Source organism: Thermobia domestica, chromosome 11, assembly GCF_964235325.1.
Source record: "Thermobia domestica chromosome 11, izTheDome1.hap1.1, whole genome shotgun sequence".
Taxonomy (NCBI): domain Eukaryota; kingdom Metazoa; phylum Arthropoda; class Insecta; order Zygentoma; family Lepismatidae; genus Thermobia; species Thermobia domestica.
The window spans coordinates 75,123,566-75,143,303 of NC_137464.1; the positions used below are offsets into that span (position 1 = coordinate 75,123,566).

A 19,738-nucleotide genomic window follows, 5' to 3' on the forward strand; every position below is an offset into this window, starting at 1 on the left:
GCAAAATATTAAATCAATAAATCAAGGTTCCATTAACGGGATTGAGTATCTACGCCATCTGTAGTTTTTGATCCATTGATTTATATGGGGAATTATTTTTCTTTCCTCTAAAATGACCAAAAAATTTGATGATTTCTTCAAATCTGGTTAATGTCTGCTTTTCAAATTAAATTCGCATTGCGCCGTGTAGACTTTGTGGTGAACCAACACCGTGCTCGTGGGTTTTCTCGGGGTTCTCCCGTTTCCTCCCACTTTCTTCATTCCACCATTTCATTCATTTCTCATTATCACCGTCTCCTTTAACCTAACCGGCATAACCATGGGACATAAAACTTAAAGATTTCATTTCATTTTTAAATTCGCATTATACATAAATTTAATATTATGTAAATTTGGTTATCAAATATTATATGTAATATTTAATTTTCACGAAGTACGTAAGCCATATTTAAATAGATTTGGAGAAGAAATCAGTAAAACGGAACAATTGTTAAAAAACAAAAAATAATTCCCATATAAATAATGCAGAAAAAGCAAAGATAATGCAGGTATTCGAAACTGTTAATCTTTCAATCTTGATTTAATGTTCGTAGTTTCCCTAATCTAGGGAGATTTCAAAGGTAAATGTAGCAAGAAGGCGAAAAGGGGATTTTTTTTTCTCGATAAAACGTGAAATTCCAGAAAAATTCTCGCGCTGACTGATTAACCAATATAAATCCTTAAATTTTTCTTTATTCTTCAGAAATAAACCAATATATTACTAATAGTTTGTGTGTTTAAAGTAGCATAATTTTCACCTTTGGTTGGGTGGGTGTATTTGTATGTATTTTTTGTAATAAAAAAAAGTGAAGGAAAAAGTAAAAAAAAAAGCAAAAAGAAAATTAATAAAACAAATGTGGTTAGCCCCTCCTTTAATATAGCTAAGTTAATCTTATCATAAAACTTCTGTCGTAGGAATTGAACAGTCATCAAACGAGGGAAAATTTCATAAGAAAAGGATAAAATTTTGTTAATTGAGGGAAATTTTCTACGAACATTGCTTTCAATATCGTATAAGTATTTTTTTTTCTGAGAAAAAAAAATCAGAAGTAGTAATGGAGGTGGGTTCTTGCATGATTCTCTGAAAAGAAAAAAAAAAGACGCAACTTTTAAAATATCTCATAAATAAATGTTTCGGTAACAAATCTATAACATGGCGTACTTTCTCTTGGGGATGAATACTATTATTGGACGACTTTGTTAGTGTACGGCTATCGATGCGTTCTTAACGCCTTTTTTTTTTTTATATATAGCTTGCGTACGCTTGGAATACGCTGACCATGTATTTAAATGTGAATGGCTAATCACAATGTGCTGCAAACGCAAAAGCAATTAAAACACGCAGAATACGTCGGCTTGAGTGTATTTGGTGCGTTACGGAACAATAGACCGCCTGCTGTTTCGGAATCAGTAAAAGATATCTAAAGGAAGGAAAAAACAAAAGACGTGTTGCCAGGCAAGGGGATTTTAAAAGACATTCATGTATTCTTACAAGAAACCAACTGAAGCAGGTCATTTTGATTCTAACCTTCCGGCGCGGGAAATGATATTAATAAGACCCGGAAACCCTGACTGGCTCACAGTATGATTTATAACTCTGACGAAAGTAAAATTACCGAGTAGCCACCTAGGTCGCGTTCGCTGCAGTGGTAACTCATCGGAAACGCATCCTTGTTTAGCCATAGCCTTAGACACAGCTCAGGCAATTTTATTGATATTCCATAAATATTTCATTGACGTCCTACAGTATCAAAACGACTCTACAGACTAATTTTTATTATGTAGCATGAACATCTTAGAGAGGGAGGAGAATTGCCCCTTACTATCCTTCCTAAATAACACCTGTGTACATTAGCTTTAAATTTAGCTGGATGTAATTGTTATAAACGCCGCAAATATTGACACTCTTCCCTCCCCAATCTTCTACTTCAAACTTCCATATCAGCTATTGTGGATAGTGCTGCCCTCTGTTGATCAACATCCATACTAGTTAAATATACGTAGCTCTGGCTGTTTAATAAGAAAAGAAAAATTTACTGTTTAATTTTATGACGTAAGTTAGCTAATACCTGTAAAAACATTGGTTTGCGTAAATTAGTATCTATGGTCAAAGTAGGTTTATAAGGCAACAAAAACCAAGACGAACTTGCTCAAACTGGTTCCGAAACATCTCTCTCTTTTTCGCAGAAGAAAACTTCCGTTTTTATATTTGTCTTTTTAATTTGGGTTAAGTGTTTCCATTAGCGCAACTAATCGGTCTATGATTAATGAGTTTTCTTTACAGACTTTTAGTCAGGAATGTTGGTTAAGGTTGATTAGAACTTAAGCGTGTGTTTGCGGCGTTGTGTATATATACATATGTCGTAAAATGGTTGATGGGTGCTAATATTTTCTGTCAGTACATTATGTAAAATTGAAGAGATCGAAGTAACCTAAGCAAGAATTTATATAATTATGACTCAGTGGCAGAGCGTTCACCTATGGTGCATGGAGTCCTTGGTTCGCGCCAAATGAGCATTCTGGTGGACAAACACCGTGTGCGTGGGTTTTCTCGGAGTTCTTTCCTCCCACTTTCTTCATTCCACCATTTCTTTTATTTCTCATCATCATAGTCTCCTTTAGCCTAGCCGGCATAAGCGTGGAACGTAAATAAGGGCGGCTGTAGGATTTTAATTTTGTTTAGGCCCGCTCCCTCGCTAATGGATACATATACACATTTGATTGATTAAGTGGAAACGAAAATAAATAAATACATAAATTATATATATATATATATATATATATATATATATATATATATATATATATATATATATATATATATATATATATATATATATATATATATATATATATATGGAGTTAAATATATTTACCCTTGATTGTATCTTTTAGCGTTTATATACTTTTCAATTTTTGGGTAGACCCATGCCTACACAGCCTACCCGCTAAAGCCGCCACTGGACGTAAAAGTTAAAAATTTCATTTCATATAATTATGAAACACACAATAGTGTGTTTATAACTAATGCAGTTTTAATGACTTGATTGTTCGAAATAAGGATGGCTACTTTTTTTTTTAAAGGCCATTGAAAAATATTTTTGTCAAAAACTGAAAACGAAAAATCTTCGAAGAGTAAGAAAAAAATCCAGAAAGCGAAAAACGGAAAAGGAATATATATATATATATATATATATATATATATATATATATATATATATATATATATATAACTTAAAACACAACCTTTCAGAAAAACAGAGAACTCAATTATTTTTAGGAAAATAGGAAAAAAAAACCCCTCAAAGAACGTAATTAACGAAGTTTTATTTTAAATAGAAAAATCTTTGAAATAAAGCGTATAGCATGTGAAATAGGACAATATATAGGTCTATCTTTAAGTTTTACGTCCCACAGTTATGCCGGCTAAGCTGAAATAGGACAAATGGTAATGAAAACGAAAATGAGAAATCATTCAAATTGTGAAAGAGCAACGTTTCGTTTCCTATCAGTTTGAAACCATACACACACCTATAATATGAGAGATGCTCCACTCCGGGATAAAATTGATCAGTTCCTTATCACGCTGGTACGGCGGGTTTTAATTGTAATGACTGTTGAAGATAGAAGTGGTAGTCTATTTGTCGGCCTGAATATCGTTTTAGGTTGAAATGGGAAATTTCCGAAAAATGGTCCATGTTATACTCTATAATAATTCTTAACATTTTATAGTAAATTTTCGAACATGAGATTATATATGTATTAATCTTTTTCAAGTTTCTTCACCTTTTTCTTAACAAATTATATTAAATTTGAAATCAAAATACAATAGGAATAAACAGTATCAGGGTCGGATCCAGGATTTTCTTCAGGGGGTGCACCAATAACTACCAGTACATTTGAATTGAATTGGAATTTTTAAAATGCCTTTAGGCATGTGTAATGTGAATAACGAAATGTCCTGGAAATGCTAAGTGTCTGTTCTCGGTGATTACTTTTTTTTTTCAACTTTTAGAAAATTGACTTAAACTGTTGATTTTGCAAAACTTCCCTTTGTTTTAAACCCAAACGGAAACATGGCAGCAGAAATTTTCGAAAAGAGCTGGTATTTTCACTGCTAGCTTCTCACTTTAGGTAGTGTATATTTACAACGAAGGGGGTGCACGTGCACCTCCGGCCCGGCCCCTGAAATCCGGCCCTGAACAGTATATAATTGGCCGGCTACATTTACAACTTTCGATTTCAATGTTGATCTACATAAAGCAAAAGCGATAAGAAATACCCAGAAGCGATTTTTAAAAAATCGATTTAGCGTTCTAAAAATAGGTACTCTCTCTCCTAACTCTCTCTTCAAACCGGAAGTGGCAGAAATAAATCGTCTCCGGTTTTAACGTTTGATCGATATAGAGTAAAAACAATAATAGATAGCGGGAAGCGGTTTTCTAAGCGCCATAAGAGTATATTCCATTTCTAATATCTGTATTAAAACCGGAAGTGGTTCAAAACTACCACTTCCGGTTTTGATATTAATTAGGAGAGTATTACGCCGTACAAACCAAACTCCTCTACGCTGTGTACGCGTCACACTGCTAATTTCCACCGGCGCCGATCCTGGGGGGGTCGAGGGGACCCGGACTCCCCAAAACTCATCTGGCCCCCTATTGTATTTATGAATACACAATATTTGGCATAATTTGAGTGCAATTTGTCTTAAAATGTTAATATATATACCTTGTGCATTTGAATGCTCCCTCCTCCAAATTTACAGAGAAATCGGAGCCCTTGATTTCCAATAATTATTTTCTCAAATTTCACGTAACCACATTTGTGTCATGCAGTTAATTTTATAAAATCCTTTTCTTTTAATAACATTACGAAATCTTCCAGTCGTTTGTCAAGTCTTTCGCAACGTCCACGCTTCTGCATTATGCAGTAGGCATATTGGATTAAACTTTTCCGGCTGAAATTCCTCATTTATTGCTTATTCTTTATTTACAATACCATATAGTAGGTACTCAATATTAGTCGGCTCCCAACCATCTGGAAGGCTGCCATTAAATTGACTCTTTAAACTTCCTGTTATTATACTAAGCCAAATACGTCCCACCAGCCAATATTGAGCAGATCATGGTGTGGTGTGTATAATGCTGTCGAGAAACTCAAATACTGGTAGAACCAACATCTCACAACCATAGAATTCTCAAAAAGTATCGTAGTATTGTTGATTACTTGCAACAATGAAATTTATTTCAAAATAACCTGTATGTCGCGACGTTACTATTAACAAAGTTAGTTTTTTTTCTTCTTTACATATTACATATATGTTTAAAATTTAGTGAGAACGGGACGAAGCATTAATGCCTGCTAACGAAGTGTGACCATAATTGAATAACCACGTTAGGTAGTGTCGGTTTCTCTTTGATGTCATATGTAGTTTTGGTAGCAGTGATGAACAGAAACAGGAGAATTCAGCCCACATCGAGTCGCTCAACGAACATTGACTCTGAGGAAGAACAGACAGACACCGACCTCGAAGATGAGCCTGTACGTGAACGTTCGCGAGAGATTCAAAGCTCAAGTAGTTTGGATTCGTTCTTCATGGAGAACGAAAGTGATGTAGGTAATGCTGTTTTGCTTTTAAAATTTATAAATATAGGTGAAGTAACTTTGTTTGCTAATTACTTCTAGCCTGCTATATGATTTTGATTGTTTTTGGTACATGAGCGGATCATGAACTTCGGGAAGGGGAGAGAAGAGGTGACATATAAAAATAATCGAAAACGACCGATATTAGTGTCCAGTTCATAGTTTTTTGGGTTGCTGAGACGAATAGCGACACTCCGGATGACGTTGAAGTTCAAACTCATACCCCATCGCATGGGATGGTCCCGCGTAGCGTAGTCGCTAATGCTCTCGCCTTCGGTGCGAGCGGTCCCGGGTTCGATTCTTGGTGGGGGCACTCGGTCGAAAAAGTGTGAAAAGCTTTTTTCAGGCTAACCATCCTGAATGAGGTTTTCCTCATTCACACCAGGCAAATGCCGGGATGGTACCTAACATATAAGTCCTAGACCGCTTCCTTCCCTTTTCCCGGATAGTGTGCTCGCCGAGGGACGTCATCCGTCAAACGTGACGGGCTAATATGGCCATAGATCCGACAGCCCAGAAATATAAAATTCTATCCCACCCATGGGGTGGATGAGAAAAGGGTGACATGTAAAAATAATCGAAAACATCTACGAAACGAAAATCCTTATATTAGTATCCAGTCCATAGTTTCATGAGTCGCTGAGATGAATCGTGAATGACGCACTCCTGGTGCCTGAAATTCATCCTCCATGTGTATCATAAGGAGGAAGGGGTTCAAGTAATTCAATAAACCTATTCTGTTCGTGCGAAGAACGATTATTTCAGCTAGTATTTAAATTATTATTATTATTATTATTATTTACATAAATTGTACTTGAATCGTATGTGTTGAGGGACTTCTAGAACACTTCAATGAGCATACGTAGTGTAGTCGCACTAGAGAGTTCCTCAATTGACATAAAACAGTCTTTAGCTAATTTTTAATATAAATATACACTGTCTTATTACATAGCAGATAGTTATTAAAAATATACACTGTTCTACATCATCAGGCGCGCACCCAGAAATTTTTGTTGGGAGAGGTCCATGCGTTGGGGAAGGGTCAATACTACAAGCCACTACGTCTATGTAGTGCTACATCAATCATTTCCCTGTAGTGCTACATCAATCATTTCCCTGTAGTGCTACATCAATCATTTCCCTGTTAAACAATTACAGTTTTAATGAGAAAGTGTACAAACATATGGGACCGGGTGAATCCCTCCGTGGGTGCCGCTCCTGTACTGCATAGCAAATCTTTATTACAAGTGTACACTGTCTTACTACATAACAAATCTTTATTACAAGTGTACACTGTCTTACTACATAGCAAATCTTTATTACAAGTGTACACTGTCTTACTACATAACAAATCTTTATTACAAGTGTACACGGTCTTACTACATAGCAAATCTTTATTACAAGTGTACACTGTCTTACTACATAACAAATCTTTATTACAAGTGTACACTGTCTTACTACATAGCAAATCTTTATTACAAGTGTACACTGTCTTACTACATAGCAAATCTTTATTACAAGTGTACACTTTCTTACTACATAGCTTAATCAACTGTTTCATCATCTGCTTTCTTATGACTCAAATTAACAATTAATAGGTTTGTTCGAAACAGTTATTAGAGCGTTCTCTTCTTTCATTCTCTTTGGGTAAAATTTGATTGCGTCCAAACTGCAACTTTTGAAGCAATAAATCGGGAAACAAAGTCCTGCACATAATTATGCATTTCATGGGATCTCGGTGGATCAGTGACAGTGTTCACCCTGGTGCGTATGGGTGGGTCCCTGATTCGATTCCAGCTCGCTCAAAATGGGCTTTGGGGTGGAGAGACACCGTGCACATATCCTCCTACTTTCTTTATTCCACCGTTTTATTCTTTCTCCTCATTATCATCTCCTCTAGGTACACGGCATAATGCGGGACATAAAACTGAAAGATTTAATTTCGTTTCAGAGTAATATTTCATGTGTGTAAAAATTTCATCAAGGTGTACTACCGCTCCAGATCGGATGTTTTTTTTTTGTTTGTTTGTTTTTTTTGTTTTTTTTTTGTTTTTTTTTTTTTGGTCCAAATAATTTTACTAAGTCTTCGGTTGCTCACGAGACGAGATGAGATACAATTTCCGTGGCGAAATTCGAGACGAGACATCCTGAAATCTTGTGTTTTGTACATGACTAAGTTCGTGTACTTACTAAGCTCGTCAAGGTCTACCACCTTGCCAAGTTTGGTCAAGAACGGGTGAGTTTCATCGGTCGTTTTGATTTAGGAAAATCAAATGCAGAACGAAAATGAAATAAATAAAATGTGAATGAAAAGAAATAATATTGCATACCAAGTGTGGAAACTGTCATGATTTTGAAATCTTGTGATAAAAGAGGCGGATGTGTAACGAACATGAATAATTACGAAATAAATAGTGAAATGAGAATGTGAAAAGAAGCAGGAGAAACCTATGCTATCCAGTGCGAGTTCACGTGGTTTGGGATCGAACCTAGGGACTAGAGGAAGCACTGCACCACTTAGCTACCATCCCCCTCACAAAAAAATGAGAGTTGCCTTTGAGGAGCACTCTTCCTGTGGCATTAAACAGTCGCATTCTGGATAAGTAGTTACTTAACGAAACAAGAGAGCTCGTAAAAATATTTTCCTTGAGTGAAGTTGATCGTAGTGCCGTAACAGTTTGATCGATTCACTTGGAGGCTGTTAAAGTGGAGCTTTGACTTTTACTATTTTTGAATCTGGTAAGTGTCTTTTACGCTGTGTACGTCTCCCATAAAATAGCTACGTTATCAAAACAGCTAAGGAATAAGTAAATATTTAAAAAAAAGGAAAAAAACAGCGAGTAATATGGGTTGCTTCCTTCAATAAACCATGTAAAAATATTTTAGAAGATAGTATTAAAAAAAAAAAAAAGGAAGAATGAAAGAAAGGGAAGTATTAGATGTGAACCTACTTCGATGATTTGTGTTAAGAGACTATGCGAAAAGAATTGCGGAAAAATATGTGTGCATTTCATAAAAGCACAGTTTCTAAATGTTTATTTCTTGCGGTTGTTATTCAGTACTTTGCAATCATTTTTTTTTTCCTAACTTGAAAATATCATTATGCTTTCTTTTGGAAGGCAATGATAGTCCCTAACAGTGACGATTTCAGACCATATCTCCCGGGGGAGAATTTCAGTACGCAGGGGTTTAAAGTAGTGTTACGAAAATATTGGTATCGAACACTTCGGAGGAATTTTAGAGCTCTTGAGGTGAGGCGCTACATAAAGTTATCGTAACAGCACTCAGCCATTCTGCAATCGATTAAAATAATGATTAGTTAACTGACTTTGCCTAACACCTATACACAATCTAATATATTTGTAATAACTTTATTAATTTTACTGTAAAATGATAAGCTAGAGCGAAACTTGTGAAAATATTTTGTCCTCGTACAGCGGCAATTTTCGACTTCCCGAGCAATGTTATGCATAAATGTTGGAAGTCGTATAGAATGATTATGTCCATCCGTCCGTCCGTCCACAGATATCTGATCAAATACAGTAGAGCGTCGATTATCCGAACGTCGGTCAACCGAACGACCGCTTAACCGAACTGTGTACTCGCTCGCACCTGTTACTCTCCCACCCTACCGTCCATCATCCCCCTCACTCCCAAACCAAGTTTCCCACAGTAGTCGCCGCACTGAGCCACCGCTGGCGGAACATTGCTTCTAATGGGGCCTTCATAAGGCGCTGCTGACCGGCCAAGCCGCCAGTCGCTGTGTTTCAACAATCAGCACACTTCTTTTTATGAATAAATTTACTGTACAATACTTCTTTTTGGCAAATAAACATGTACAGTTCAATTATCCGAACAAACCAGTTTTCCGAACACCCATGTCCCCCAATTACTTCGGATAATCGACGCTATACTGTACTGTAAAAGATATCGAGATGTGGTTTTAACAATCGATTCATCGTACGAAGAATAGGTCGCATTCCTTCCGTTAACCTTCTCTCAAACCGAAAGTGTTCGAAATTAACCATTTCCGGTTTCAACGTTTGTCATAGATCAAAAACTGTAACAAATATCGACAAATGTTTTTTTTTTTTTTCAATCGACTTAGCGTCTCAAGAGAACATGTCATTACTTCCCACAACACTGCGAATACCAGAAATGGTAAAAATTAACCATTTCCTGTTTCAACGTTTATTGCCAGAGAACAAAAACGGTAAAATATATCAAGAAGCAGTGTTTTGCAATCTAGTCAGTCTCAGGAGTGAATTCCATCTTCTTCGCTAACTCTTTCTTCAAACTAGAAGTAGTAGAAATTAACCATTTCCGGTTTCAACGTTGATCCAATATTGGAGCAAAATCGATAAAAAAAGACATCGAGAAATAGGTTTCTTGCAATCGAATCACCATCGTCTCGGGCTCAAGAGTAGGTTTTATCACCTTTATCACCATATATCGCTATATGTTGCCATAGAACAAAAGCGGTAATAAATATCGCAAAACTTTTTTTTTTTAATCGATTCAGCGTTTGAAGAAATCATACCATCACTACCCACAACACTCTACGGAAACCGGAATACGGTAGAAATTCACCATTTTCTGTTTCACCGTTTATTGCCCTATAACAAAACCAGTAACAGATAGCTATCGAGAAGCAATGTTTGGCAATCGATTCAGTCTCAAGAATAAGTTCCAACTCCTTTGTTAACCCTCTCTTCAAACCACAAGTGGTATAGACAGTGGCGTATTTACGATTTTGTTTCGGGAGGGGCTTTGCTAACTTTCGGAAGGGGATTTGCCTGGAAATGTGAAAATTCTGCAAGATATTTCATTTACTTTACTATACTAAGTAAGATTTCGGGGGGGGGGGGCTTAAGCCCGGAAGCCACCCCCCTAAATACGCCACTGGGTATAGAGAACCAAAATCGGTAAAAAGAGATCGAGAAACAGGTGTCTTGCAATCGATTCAGCGTCTCAACAATAGGTTTGAGATTCTTTATCGCCATATCGCCACTTTATTACTTTATGGCGAACGATTTCCGTTTCAACCGTTATCGCTATAGAATAAAGTCAGTAAGGTATAACGAGTATTGTCTAGGATCCGAGGAATGGGTTCTTCTTTGCTCTTATTCCTCTCTTGCATCCTGTAGTTTGGAAGTCTATCCTAGTTTCACGCTGTGAAACGTAATACTGTATTGTGGATTTTTTTTTTTTTTTACACATTTCTTTCAGCATCTTCTCGCTGCATATGCTATATGTAAAAAAAAACAAAATAAAAATCTTTACAAAAATGTTAGTTGTCTTCTGAGTGATATGTATGTATTTAGAAACACCGGTAGGAAAATGGGAACGGAATACTCTGTCCACAGCTCAACTGAAACTCATCATCGCCGTGGACATCGTACTCTGCCAAAAGTGTTTTTTCTTTCTTTCTTTCTTTCTTTCTTTCTTTCTTGTCTTTGTTTGTTTTTAATAAACTAGGAACTGCAACGGAAGTAAATTGAGGATAAGCTAGGCTTTGCAGAGATCATTACCAATATTTAAGTTGGAACTTTGCCGTAAATTATTTTCTTTTGCGGTTTCAAAGGCTCATTTGAGTTGGTTGGAATGCTTTTTTTGTAAGGGACAAATACTGGTAATGTTGTTTCTGAGATAGGTCTTCTTGCACTTAACTTGAGCTGATGGGAGAAAAAAAGAATGCTGTTCATGAAGGATAAATGAGAGATAAAGATTCCTCAGTGCATTTACCTTGCTTCGAAGGCGATAAAGTGGAAAGAGAGAAACGAAGTGTGTCGGTCATATAATACAAGTTTGGGTGGCCGTGAGTTCAAAACTCATTACTATTTTATTTTTAGTTTTCACTGGATTAGTAAGATGTTGATGGATACACAACACTTAGAACAGAACACAATATAAAGTTTTGAAGTGCTGATATACAATATACGAGGGCTGTTCGGAAAGTAACCTCCGATTGGTTAAAAAAAGAAACACCAAAGTACATAAGAAAAAATATTATATACACCTGAAAACTACTTTTTTTGCTCTATTTTTCAACATAGTTTTCATAAACATTGAAGCACTTATTATATCTCTGCGCTAGCTTAGAAATTCCATCAGCATATAAATCTCCCGCCTGTGCCTTGAGCCAGCCTGTGACCGCATCTTTCAGCTCCTCACCGTCACCAAAGCGCTGAGATCCAAGCCGCTTGTTCATACGCATGAAGAAATGATAATCGATGGGTGCCAAATCGTGAAACGTCGATTTTCACGAACTTTTCCATCAATTTTCTGAACAAGTTCATCAATGATCACTGATGGCCTGCCACTCCTCTCTTCGTCACGAATGTTTGTTCGTCCACTTTTAAATGAACAAATCCATTTACGAACAACTCCTTCACTCATTACACTTGGTCCATATACGGCACAAAGTTCCCGATGACTAGTTGCTGCCGAATATTGTTTTGCCGTAAAGAAACGTATAACAGCTCACATCTCGCACTTAGCGGGGTTTTCTATTGTAACACACATTTTGAGACGGTTAAGTGATCAGACAACCTTTACTCTACCACGGCTGGATGCAGACTGATCTACAGCGCATGTCACTGCAAAGATGGTACCTCTGCCTCCACTACTTCACGTACAGTGACCAATCAGAGGTTACTTTTCGAACGCGCCTCGTATCTTTTTTTTATTGTTTAAATAAAGAGTATTTTGACTACAGTAATAGGGTTTATCTGGATAAAACAAAAGATTAGCTGGGCAAGGTATGATCTTGCGAAATAATTGACATAGTGATCGATCAAATGTATACAGTGAAAGTGCCGTGTGTCATATTTAGTGTTGCCAACAAGATAATGAATGCCTTTTTAAATTCGAGACGAGACAGATACATGTCAATTCTCGTTTAATTTTCGAGACGAGAAATTTCCCGAGTATCGTTGGCAACACTAGTACACTCAAGTCTTAGATTTTAAACATTGTTTTAATGTTGAACGATTCATAGGATAGAAACTATTAATAGATAAAGTGATTATACAAGTACAATGAAGAGTATTTATCAACGTTTAAAGATACGCATATCATTAACGCAATATACGCTAATAATAAATATTGTTCAAATGTTTTTACGTCACACCCTTTATGGATCTCTTGTAACGCTGAACGATTCTGATAATTCTAGGTAAAATTTAAACAAAAAAGCATACATTTTGAACATATGTAGCATATGAACATATATAACATGTGGAAAGCTTTTTTCGAGTATCGAGACGAGACTTCTACAAAAGAAATACGAGACGAGCATAGAAACAGTGGCGAAGCGTAATCCCACAAGTAGGGTAGGCCCAATAAACTAAGAACATAAATAACATTTAATGTATTATAAAATGTTTAAAATCATAGTCAGAATTCTATTTTCCTTATTGAGTTAAAAAAAAAAAAACTACCAAATGTATTTATTTTAAAGAACTTTCTTAGCTGTATTTCTAACACTGTTTAGAGTTGACTTTACGTGCATATATACATAGTGTTGGTTGGATGGACTGAATATACTGTATAAGCAAAAGTAGACGGAAAGTAGACTATATTATTATTATTCAACAAATATTTACATGAGGCAAACACGGAATATGCATTAATGGAATATTCCCATTTAGCTTCACCATAAATATTTTGAAGTGAAGTTCATACTTTCTTCTGTCTGGAATTTGTAGGGTGTAGGATGATGAGAATTTCCTCCCCACTTGGTGTTTTCATTTCCTGCATATTTGAAAATGCAGGAAATGAAAAGAGAGAGAGAAAAAGAAAGTACATTCTTTCAGTTAGCTGTCAAACTTCTTGGATAAGCGTTTGTTACTTGCATCTCTCACTTTAAAGTGAGTGCAATACTGCATTTAATTAATGCATCATGTAGTAATTTCACAAGAAATGTTAATGTTCAGAAGGAACTTTATTTGAATCAACGCAAGATATTTAATATTGTATTCTGTGGAGTGGCATATGTAAGGGAGTGGCTTCCGGGCTTAAGCACTCACCGAAATTTTATCGCATTTTTTTTATACATATTACAGAATTTCCACATTTCCAGGAATAAAGTTAGCAAGCCCGTCCCGAAATAAGCAAAGCCCCCGAAACAAAATCGTAAATACCTCTCTGATTCTATGAAATGGAAAAATCAACTAAAATTACACATATATATAAATGTTTTATCCTGTATGGTAGCGTTTGGTAAATTTATGCACATGTGTATATCAGATTTATATTCTGCAAGCTATTGTGAACCATGTGGGGGAAAAGAACAGCTACTTTCAATAACTTCTGTAAGTATTCGTACACCGACTGCAAGCTATGATTAAATGCCCGTAGCTCCGACTTTGTTGGAGATAGAGCATTGAAACAAACGGCACTGCATTATTCATTAAGTTATTTATTATGTACAAAACAAACGTTCTCTGAATATGATTTTGATGTGTCAAAAGTATTCGTACACTTAAGAAACGTTCAGAAAGAAAAAGACTGCGCATGATTCAATACTTGGTTGGGTTCCCTTTGGCCCTAATTACAGCTAGAAGGCGCTTCAGCGTCGAGTGCACCAAACGTTGCGTATCTTCGACTGTTATAGAAGCCCATCCCTCTTCGAGTGCAGTTTGCAAAGAACGTTTACTCGTAATGCTGCGCTTGCAGAGATTCTTTTCGAGTAAGTGCCATAAATGCTCAATCGGATTGAGGTCAGGCGATTGAGGAGGAGTGGCCAGTTGCTTTGCACATTGTACAGTAACCAGAGCTTTGTATAGTGTGCCGTATGTTTGGGATCATTGTCCTGTTGAAATATAAAGTTATATTGCAGGCCCATTTGCTCAGCACTAGGACGTAAATTTTTCTTCAAGATGTCAAATGTACATATGCTGATTCATAGTACCGTCGATAATTGTCAGCTCTCCCACTCCCGAAACACTCATGCACCTCCAAACTAGCACTCCCCCACCTCCATGCTTGACGGTTGGCCGCAGATATTTCGGGTCCATCTCTTTATTTGTCTTCCGCCACACCATTTGTCTACCATCGGAACCAAAAACATTAAATTTACTCTCGTCTGAGAATATCACTTTGTCCCAGAAAGACACATATTTGTTCACGTAAGCTTTTGCAAACTGGAGCCGCTTCTTCTTATTCACTTCGGAAACGAAAAATTTATTTCGAGCAACACGCCCATTATACCCTTGTTTGTTGAAAGCACGACGCACAGTGCTTTCTGAAACTGACATACCTGATTTGGCTCCGTCTGCCACCATATGCGGAGCACTGATTCTTGGGTTCTTCATTTCATTCAGTAGAATACGCGCACATCGTCTAGTGATCTTCCGTGGACGTCCACTTTGCGGCATGTTTTTGACTGTATTTGTTTCGCAGTATCGATCTATGACTGATTACACGGTCGAATGTGGTCTTCCGATAATATCTGATATCTCCCGTGAGGATTTGCAGTCGTTATGAAGCCTTATAATTATTTTTCTTTCTGCTTCTGTTGTCTCTGTCCCTTTTCGACCCATTATGTCTTTCGTCTTGAATCATTCTTTGATCTTGAATGATGTTTCGCTGGCCTGTGGTTGTGTTTAGCTTTGCAAAACATCAGAGGGCGTTGTAACCGCCAGAGGGCGTGAACAACAGCTCGAACAGCTGGACGATTTTGCCTTTAATTTCAGTGTACGAATACTTTTGACACATCAAAACCATGTTCATTTTGGTTTCTTTTGCCATTATGTGTCTATGTTTTCACATTCACGGAACGTTTGTTTTGTACATAATAAAGAACTTAATGGACAGTGCAGTACCGTTTGTTTCAATGCTCTATCTCCAACAAAGTCGGAGCTACAAGCATTTAATCATAGCTTGCAGTCGGTGTACGAATACTTATGACTGTCACTGTACATAAATTAAACAAGTTATAACTAATAGAAATGCATAATTTTACACAAAAACTTCTTACTCTGTGTTAAGGAAATATTTTATAACATATTAGCGTTAAAAGATGAATTCAACGCTAAAATAAACTCCCAGAGGCGAGCCTTCGCACCTTCCTAACAATGCGTGCAATTTCCATCAATAATAACTTCGCTTCCTGAGCAGCATAGCCCGTAAACCTGTCTAGCGAGCTGGTGAGACTCAGACGGAAGGGACTCCCAGTGTTTCCAACCTGCTATTTTGCTACCGAAATATTGACTTAACCAAAGATAAAGAAAATATACGGTAGAAAACAGGGTAGGCCCGGCCTCAGAGCCTCATAGTACGCTTTGCCACTGCAGAAAAATAAGAGTTTTCTTGACTCGTCGGTTGCAATAATCATATTTCCAATAGTCATAAATACTTTAAAGCGTTTTCCGTTTCATTAAACGTTGCATAGTTTATTTTATGCATATACCGTATTATTTTTATTAGTTCACCGATCCTTTTCAGCACTGAGACTATATGAGACGTGGTACTTCAGCTCAATATGGGATTCAAACTGCATTAACTCTTTCCTAATTGGAGGTATTGATGCTAACCATGAGTAATTCTATATAATTTCTCATACTTATTCATAGCATAGTTCGTATAGAATTAAACCAGTTACTTTAAAGAAAAGAAAGAAAAAAGGAAAAAGATGTGTGTGTCTCCAAAAGCGTCTCGATGTTTACCTATAGAATTATTTATTCTTACCTGGAACAATTATTTTTTTCATTAGATTATAAAGTCATTCAGTATCATTGGGGAGACATGTTGAGGATTTTTTTTTAAGAATAAAATTTCAGTTGAACGTTCCAGGATTATGCTCTCTAAGAAAAAACGGATGTAGCAACTGAACGATGAATGACTAGTGGTAAAAAGCAGTCGTCAAGTAATATGTACGAGGGTAAGTCAACTGAAAACCATAAAAGTAGAAATAAAAATCCGCATATGGCGCCAGTGAGCTGTAAGTTGGCATGCCTGTTTACGATAGTATGCCGGATGTCTCCTAGGTGGCAGCAGCTGGCAGATGCACAAACACCGGCGCAACAACAGTTCCAAAATGGCAGCCCCACTAGCCACATGCATCAGCGAGGAGCAGCGTTCTGTGATTCGGTTTTTGCGAAGTGAAGGTGTGAAACCGATTGACATTTTTAGGCGAATGAAGGTTCAGTATGGAGATGCGTGATTGTCACAGCCACAAATCTATGAATGGTGCCGGAAATTTGCAAATGGTGTTGCGTCTGTGGCCGATGCTCCACGCCCCGGCCAGGCTCGGCGCGTAGTGACTCCAGAGACCATTGCAACCGTTGAAGCCATCGTTTTGGAAAACCGCCGTGTGACAATAGACGAAATTGCAGCATGTGTACACATGAGTCATGGATCGGCACATCATATTGTGAATGATGTTCTCCAGTTTCATAAGGTGTCTGCAAGATGGGTGCCCCGACAACTGACGCCTGAACTGAAACAGCGACGTGTTGATGCGTGCGAAGACCTTTTGTGGCGTGCTGAACGTGACGGTAATGCCTTCCTGTCACGAATCGTTACTGGTGACGAAACATGGGTGCATTACCATCAGCCTGAAACAAAGCGAGCGAGCAAGGAGTGGCGCCACTCATCACCGAAACCCAAAAAGTTTCGGACACAGCCGTCTGCAGGGAAGGTTATGCTGACCCTCTTTTGGGACGAAAAGGGCATCATCTTGGAACACTACACGCCACGAGGAACCTCTGTGACGAGTGCTACGTACTCGGACCTCCTAAAAAATCATCTCCGGCCTGCCATCAAAACGAAACGACGTGGATTGCTGTCAGCCGGTGTGCTGCTGCAACACGACAATGCACGGCCCCATACGGCGCGTGCAACGGTTGCGACCATCACAGACCTGAAATTTGAATGCCTCCCACATCCCCCTTACTCGCCAAACCTCGCACCAAACGATTTCCATCTGATTGGTCCGCTCAAAGAAGCAATGGGCGGCAGGAAGTTCCACTCCGATGAAGAGGTACGCAACGCGGTGTACGAGTGGTTGCGCCGTCGCCCAAAAGACTTTTTTTCTGCAGGTATTCAGGCTCTTCCGAAGCGCTGGCGGACTTGCATTGAACGAGGAGGGGACTATGTTGAAAAGTGATTTACTTCTGTACCCTGTGTGACCAATAAATAATATTTAAAAAAATAATTATGGTTTTCATTTGACCCCCCCTCGTATAAATGTCGAAGTCTTAAACAACGGCTTTGCGCGTCCGTTCGTCTGTCTGTTGACAGGTATCAGAGCAAACAAGGTAAGAGATATAGAGATGCGGTTTTTTGCAATCGATTTAGCGCCCCAACGATAGGTTCCACCGCCTCCGTTAACTCTTTATTCAAACCGGAAGTGGTTCAGATTAGTCATTTTCGGTTTCGACGTTTATCGCCATAGAACGAAAATGGTAACAGATAGCGTTTATTTTTTTCTTTCTTTTGCAAACGATTCAAGATTTCAAGACAACGAAGCATGACTATTCCGAATACATTACCAAAACCGGTTTAGATGTAATGTTACTTCCGGTTTTAATACTGATTTCCACAGAGCAAAAACTGCGAGAGATACCAAGATAGGATTCTCTGATCGATTCATTGTCCCAAGAATAGGTTCCATTTTTATCAACCCCCTATACATCCTGAAAGTAGTTCAAATTAGCTATTTTTGGTTTCAATATTTATCGTCATAGAACAAAAATACACATAAGATTGGCACCGCAAGGTCTCAGATTGATTTCATCTTATGGAGGAGACAAAACCCACATGATGCGAAGGACTGCGAAATAATACCAGATAAGAGTCTAATGAAACAACACCGCCTCGTAGTAGCTGATAAATTATCAAAGAAAAAGTATAAGACGACGACGAAAAATTCCTGTTCGAACGAAGTGGCGGAAACTAGATGAGACATGTGCTGAAAAAAAAAATGAAAGGAAATTACCACATCTTAGGTACTGCAAATAAAGGAAGAAGAGTTGCTTGTGGAAGAGGATGGTCCAGAGTGTCAATTGCGGTCAGGGAAACAGCAAGAATAGTTTGGGAAGAACAAAAGGAAGAGGCAACATATCATTTTGGGGGTAGCTTTTCACCACAAACAAAAATGTGACGTTATTTCCAATCTTTTAATAGTTATTATGTTCATAATATCTGTTCATTAACTTACAATTGTCTTCCCATACTTATAAGGTACCTTTGCTTCATATTGTATATTGTAATTGTGTTCAAACCTTGGGACACAATTTAATATTATCAGTGTGCGAATTAAATAATCTATATTGGGGGGGATAAAATTAGGCCAAAGGACATAGTCTGAAGGTTCAAATCTCAAAATGAGACAATAAATGCCTTACCCCCCATATATATATATATATATATATATATATATATATATATATATATATATATATATATATATATATATATATATATATATATAATATGTGTGTGTGTGTGTGTGTGTGTGTGACATCTGTAATAAATAAGAGATCTATTAATTTAATAAATATACCGACAATAAATATGCACATATATATTGTCTGACATACACACACCCCACTAAACTTTTCTGAACGTGTTTTAATGTTGTACTCACTCTTGTCCCCGTAGCTCTCTAAGGTTTATTTAGTTAATAATTCGGCTCGAGCGATAGCCATGATCACAACCATATGTTAATTTTTCCACTCATATTGAAAGCTTCCACTTTGCATTAATACATACAGGTTGCGAAAAGAAACCTACTTCAGTCTTGTGAAAACCACTAAAATTATCAGTTAAACCGGACATATCCATTAAAAAAAAAAAAAAAAAAAAAAAAAAAAAACTAGATATTAGCCTATCAAATAAGAAATGGATTGTTGCTGGTCCCGATTTCTCACATCAAGGTCAAATCGAAGGCCAAATATTTAAAATCTCTCAATTCAAATTTCGAGCTTGTACTTTTACTTCCCACTAAATCTGTGCTCATCGCGACTTTTTTCTCCAAATATCGATTCCGTGATGGGCACGGAAAGTCAACACTTAAAAATTACTTTACTGTTAGGTTGAAGATGAG

At 37.3% G+C, this 19,738-nt stretch overlaps 1 protein-coding gene across 5 annotated transcripts in view; it reads left to right on the top strand.

The window, feature by feature from the left end:
• LOC145664180 (AMP deaminase 2-like) overlaps window positions 1-19,738 on the top strand; it is a gene marked incomplete at its 3' end in the record, with an annotated part of 333,717 nt that overhangs the window by 96,111 nt on the left and 217,868 nt on the right. The window contains 1 exon segment of one of the 5 annotated variants that reach the window (XM_081730612.1): window positions 5,335-5,659. In XM_081730612.1, the coding sequence (XP_081586738.1) occupies window positions 5,461-5,659 (199 nt within the window). 5 annotated transcript variants of the gene reach the window in all.